This window comes from Coregonus lavaretus (genome assembly GCF_964263955.1).
Source record: "Coregonus lavaretus genome assembly, chromosome: 38".
In the NCBI taxonomy this organism is placed as follows: Eukaryota; Metazoa; Chordata; class Actinopteri; order Salmoniformes; family Salmonidae; genus Coregonus; species Coregonus lavaretus.
Window position 1 is genome coordinate 5885380 of NC_140025.1, and position 5864 is coordinate 5891243.

The following is a 5864-nucleotide window of genomic DNA, read 5'->3' on the forward strand; positions in this document are numbered from 1 at the left end:
AACTATGACGGAGAGTGTGACAATCCGTGACAAATTGAATAATAAACGGAAGTGGATGTGATACCTAGAACTCTGCTCTTTCAATTCCTTGCCTATTTACATTGTGACTGGTGTAAATTATGAGAAAACCTCAAGATTCTGTTTTGAAAGGAAACAATACCACATGGAAAAAGGCTGTTAATAAATCCAGATGTTACTGATATTATTTAAATGTTAAAGTATTACACATTTTAAACAATCAATGCTAACAAAGCGATACAGGGGAAACAGGGCTGGGGGATTGAATCAGAGACACTGCAGATACAGAGTGAGCACTTGTTGACAATAATGGCCTAGACCTCTTGACAGATGCAGGATACGCTCACAACCGGGTGGCTGCAACAAATGTGCAAAATATTATATTCCTATCCTAACACACAAGTAGTGTAAACTTTATTAAAGGATGAACTGTCTAAATGCCATGTATCTGGGGGAGTGGAGACCACGTGTTTTGGAAGGCAGTTCAGCTGGAATGTTGTGCAGAAGTCCAAGAGCGGAGATAAAATAGCCTTCACTTGGGCAGCATGTGGTTTAAGGCAAGGTTTAAGACAAAAACATCAATGGTCATGCAGCTTGAAAAGATAGGTAATGATCCTCATATTGAAATAGGGGGGACAAAAAGCTACTTCAGGTGGTAGCTCAAATGACCGTGTCGCCATTGTTACTGACTTGAGCTACTCAAAACCATCTTCAAGAGCTGACTGACAAGTAGCCCTACAAAGCTCACCATCATGTTTACAGTTATTTTAACAGTTCCACTCGGTCTAGAACCTGAGCTAACTGACAAGTACTTTCCCAAATAACTCCGTTCCTCTTCCAAAGATGGAGTTTGAGACAAATGTCCACTGTTAGTTAGCTTCTTCTGCTCACAGTGATCCATGTGTCATCTTTAGGCGTGGACACCAGCTCAGATCTGGCCTCTACCACATGTCCCTTCACCTGATGCAGCTTCAGTTGGCGCACCACAGTGCTGAGGAGGACAGTGGCCACTGTGTACGCAAACCTAAAAGGTGGAGAAATGGTGTTGTGTAAAAAGTTAGTAACAAGCCCACATCATTATTCTTTGCCTGGTAGTGACACTCCCTCTCCATTTCCTTTCCTTTGATGTTGATAAGTTGCTCCTGTGTAATTACAATCAGAAAATGCCCTAGACCCTTGGTTAAATCTCAAGTGCACGCCACTATGCTTTCTCATCCCCGTTACCTCAGCTCAGGACAGGCCTGGTTCCCTGAGAATCCAAGCAGAGAGAAGCTTTTCCTGGCTGAATCTTCTGTGAATCGGTCTGGGTCAAACCTGAATGGACAAAGTGCAAGAATTCAAACTTGGTACCAAAAAACCCCGGCAAAAATGGCCTCTATAGGTGGCAAAAGGTTCCAAGGAAAATACATATGAACACACTTGTAGGGACGGTTCCAGGTGTCTGCATCCTGTAGGACTACCCCAAGGGCATAGATCACCAGTGTCTGAAAAAAAACATAGGATTAAAGTGTTTTCATTATTCACTTTAAACTTAAAAATTCAGTTGTTAATTTTAAATCCACAAGCACTTGCTGACTGTGACAGTGAGCTGTAGATAATAAAGGGACTAAGTACGGAAGAGGAGAATAAGATACCTCTTTAGGAATAATGTGCTGATCGACTTTCCCTTCATTTTCCTGGAGCCGGGCTGCGATGGGCGTCAGTTTGGCTGTCCGCACAGTCTCGTTCAAAACCTGCTGGAAGTACCTATAGTATAGAAGATACATTTTATCATGCCTATCAAATATAGGTCTATAAATATACCTTGAAGACATGCTACCATGAGGATACCTGCCCCTTCTGCTGTGACCGACCAGGGTTCGAACCCGGGTGTCTTGTGGGCCACAAGGCTGTTAGCCCCTGTTAGCTTAGGCATTAGCTCAGGAAGCACACCAGTCTTCAGGTCTCAGATAAGGTACACATCATGCAAGAGTGGATCTGAAACACCTCTGTTACACTGCATCACATCGTTGATGTTACTTGGCTGTCAGACAGAGTCAGAGGTCACCTGAGCTGTGGGATCTTATCCAGAGATACAGGCTCAGAGCCCAGAACATCTTCCAGCTCCTGATGCAGCTTCTCCTGAACTTCCTCTGATGTGGACAGGAAGTGTACTGCCCAGATGCACACTGGGAAAATATTACAACCACAACGAAAAACATAAACACTTTGTGAGAGAGAGATTTTCTGACAAAATACTAACCAAATGTATGATTTTATTCTCTCAGAAAAAATGGACGATTGGATACACCATGAGGCCGCAAGTTATGACATAGATAGGCAACTACGTATAATCTATTTATTACTAGTACTCACAATTAGCTGTGATGACACAACCTGCCAGTGTGAATACCATGCTGTCCTCCATCACCTACAAAAGAGAAACCATGAAAACAATCATTAATTAAAACAAAAGTAGGAAGGAAGTTTTATTTTCCTCTACACTTGAATAACAGCAACAGGACACTCTATGCTCTGCCTCAATGAGTCTGTTGTCCTTATAATCAAATAATCTGTGCATCACCTGTCTCTCTGTGAGGTTGGACTGGAGAAGAGTGTCCACAAACGCTGTCTGACTCCTTTGTCCTTTCCTCTCTTTAGCCACATACATCAGCACTGTTTCCATTTCTGCCAGCGCTGTAAACAAACATAATGTACTTAGCATGAGGACAGAGAATTTATACACATAGGGAGATACTCTGACTTTTTATTTCAGACACATTCAGTAAGGAAGTGGAAGTTTTCTTAATGCCGAGATGTACAGGTAACACATATGATCCATAGCAGTGAACTAGTTCTCACTCACCGCTCTCATAGTGCTCCTTTCTGCTGGGGCTCTTCTCCATGGAACCGTCCAAATAGCCTTTTCCGATCTCCGACCAGATCTGACAAGTCAAAGGGAATTATCAGTGAAAACCTGCAAACAACACAGGTCGTAATGGGCATATTTTCACCAGAAACGGTGACTGCACACTCACTGCCTCGTGGTTCTTTCGGAAGCCGATGACTTCAGCATCATTCCGGAAGCGGTCACCCAGAGCGAGTTGAGTGACAGCCTTCATGGCCAATCCTAGTAGATGGGCACAGAGGGGCGTGTGCTGGTCCTTAGGGAAAGATTGCCACTTCCCCACTAACTCCTCCACCAGCTAGAACAGGACAAAAGGAGAGAGAGAGAGAGAGAGAGAGCGAGAGAGAGAGAGAGAGAGAGAGAGAGAGAGAGAGAGAGAGAGAGAGAGAGAGAGAGAGAGAGAGAGTGTGTCAATTAACTATAACATCCCAAGGAAGTGAGCACAAAAAGCTTTTGGAGTAAACAATTACTAATGGATACACAAAAACATAAGAAAGTATTGCAGAATACTACAGCCGAATATTTAAAAAAAACAGTCAAATGAGCCATTGTGCAAAAGGCAAACCTTCAGCAGCAGGGGAAAGTTTTTCTCCAGGGTGTTGTTGATGGCACTCTCATACAACTTATTCCTCATTACTGTCTCTGTGGCCCCTCCACCCATTCCTGACTGGTACCCTAGCAACGACTTCAGCATTGTCTCAAATGAGTCCGCTACAAGTAAGGGCAGAAGATGTCAGTGGAAAAGATGTTACAGTTTCTTAATTTCAAGACAACACTGTACATGTATAACGGAAATCACTTGAATCTGTTACAATGTCTATCTATCCCTGCATTCCACTTAGAATGGTGCAATCAATTAAGCATGAATTTTAAGTGGTATGTTAGTAAGAACAGAGCACCTGTTTCCCTTTGCCCCAATAGTTTCCCTCCCTCCCAAGTACTCACTAGTCCTGTTGGGGTTGATGTGCTGCCGTAGCTGGTCCACTGAACCCAAGCTGACCACAGGGCGTCCTCCAAACCAGAAGGATGCCACAGGACCAAACTGTCCATGTAGACTTGCCAGGAACTCATGCAGACTGCCTCGGTTCACTATGTCTTGTAGATTTCCATCCCTAGATTAAGAGAATGCGACGAATAAACCAATATTAACCAAGGTCAGGCCAGGGCTCGTATTCAGAAAGCTTCTCAGTGTAAGAGTGCTGATCTAGGATCAGTTTAGCCTTTTATGTGAAGATGAATAGACAGGGGGATCTGATTCTGGATCAGTACTCCTACAGAGACGCTTTATAAATACAGGCTCAGGTCAAGTGTGGTGACCTTAGCTGAGTGCTAAAGAGAGACAGCACTCAGAAAGTCATAAAACATATCTGGTCATAGGCTACTCACTTCTCTTCTGTAGGGTTGAGACCTGGGATACCAGAAGCACTTCTTGATGACTTGATAAAAAATGAATCAAGCATGTTACTTTCAGTTTCAAGAGAGACATATCATAAATTAAACATGACAAGAAATGCTGTGGGTTTTACATATTCTAAGTCCATGGCAGTAACCTCTAAAAACGTGAGCTTTTAAAAAAAGTATATTTGTCCACTCCACAGTCCACACCTTTGCCATATGTTCTATAATTCACCCAAACTGCTGAAACATTTGAGTGCTAAAGGTAGATGCATAAAATGTCCAGGGACTTTTTAACTGTCATGTCACTATAAAACTGTGCACAAAGTTAGCAGCTTATAAGTAGCCTTAATGACATCGGTGTATAAACAATGTTGCTAATATAAGCATAGGCATTGACTTACTGGATACAAATAGAGAACTGCGCCGACCAGAATGATGACAAAAGTCACTGCAAATATCGCAAAGTCCAGCATGTTTGTTGGTGTTTAAAAAAAAAACCCGTTAAGATAACTAGCTAAAGAAAGACTACACATACGTTATAGCTACCACGTCTACGGCAGCAGCATCATCACTCCGTGTTCTACTGCAAAGCCTGCACAGTTAGTGAGGCCAGAGCAATGCATCTCAGAGCGCATGGATAAATCAGAACGCACAGAACCTGAAAAAATATCTATCTATAAAAGGTTACTAGCTACTGAAGCAACCATTGATCTGGCACGGCACAATTGGCTAAATCAATTCAGTGGAAAGCTGATTATTACCTATCCAGATAACTCAGTGATTAGAGGGAGGAAGCAATGGTGCATACAAAAATAATAATCGAACAGCACACATATTTTGGGCAATGACAAAACTGGAGGTGGATCATAAGTAGTGTAAATAATGATAAAGACAGGAGAGCAGATAGAGATTTAGTATCTTAATATGATCACCCTGTTGCAGAACACTTGTAGTGTATTTGAGGTTTAAAAAGGCTTCTGAAGTTTGTAATTTTTCCACTTTTAAATGTCAGACCCTACAAACATTTCCATTAGTTATAATCCCCCTAATAATTCACATTTCCTGTTGCTGCAGGATTATTTTCCTGCTGTAGCAAACTGGCAATGATGTCATTCCGTTGCTATAATTATTTTACTGTGTTAAAATCCACTTCATTTACTGTAGTTCAATAATCAAAAGAGATGTTTTCAAACTCTAAGTGTCATGTCATACTGTAGCTAACACCCCATTCTTCTGCAGACATCTTTCAATCTGAATTCGGAGCAGATATTTAAGTGTTTTTATAAAACGTCGTCGCATAAAAAAAAACAGAGGGAGATTTTACCGTAATAGACCCTTCGCTAAGCCCCGCCCCCCTTGGTTACTTGTTGCAACCTCGGACACATTTTGCGGGGAAACCCATTTCCCCCTTCTAACCACTGGCGAAATTCCCTCACAATGATCGCAAACTGTGTTTTTTATATACAATTAAATTAAACAACACAGACAATCCCTTGCTAATCAGGAGACTCGGGTATGTTGTGGTGGACTGGCATTACAATTGCTTAACTGGAACCTGGTA

At 42.1% G+C, this 5864-nt stretch overlaps 1 protein-coding gene across 1 annotated transcript; it reads right to left on the reverse strand.

Annotated features, from left to right (window-relative positions):
- Positions 1–160: 160 nt before the first annotated feature.
- LOC311112583 (cytochrome P450 20A1-like) lies at positions 161–4890 on the reverse strand. Its single transcript, XM_084155722.1, has 13 exons — positions 4705–4890; positions 4292–4341; positions 3851–4017; positions 3471–3616; positions 3036–3203; positions 2864–2942; positions 2582–2694; positions 2374–2428; positions 2066–2186; positions 1653–1764; positions 1438–1502; positions 1243–1332; positions 161–1042 (listed from the first exon to the last, which is right to left on the reverse strand). The coding sequence occupies exons 1-13, from the start codon at positions 4774–4776 to the stop codon at positions 892–894; spliced, it is 1389 nt and encodes a 462-aa protein (XP_084011848.1). The 5' UTR covers positions 4777–4890; the 3' UTR covers positions 161–891.
- Between the last annotated feature and the right edge of the window lie 974 nt (positions 4891–5864).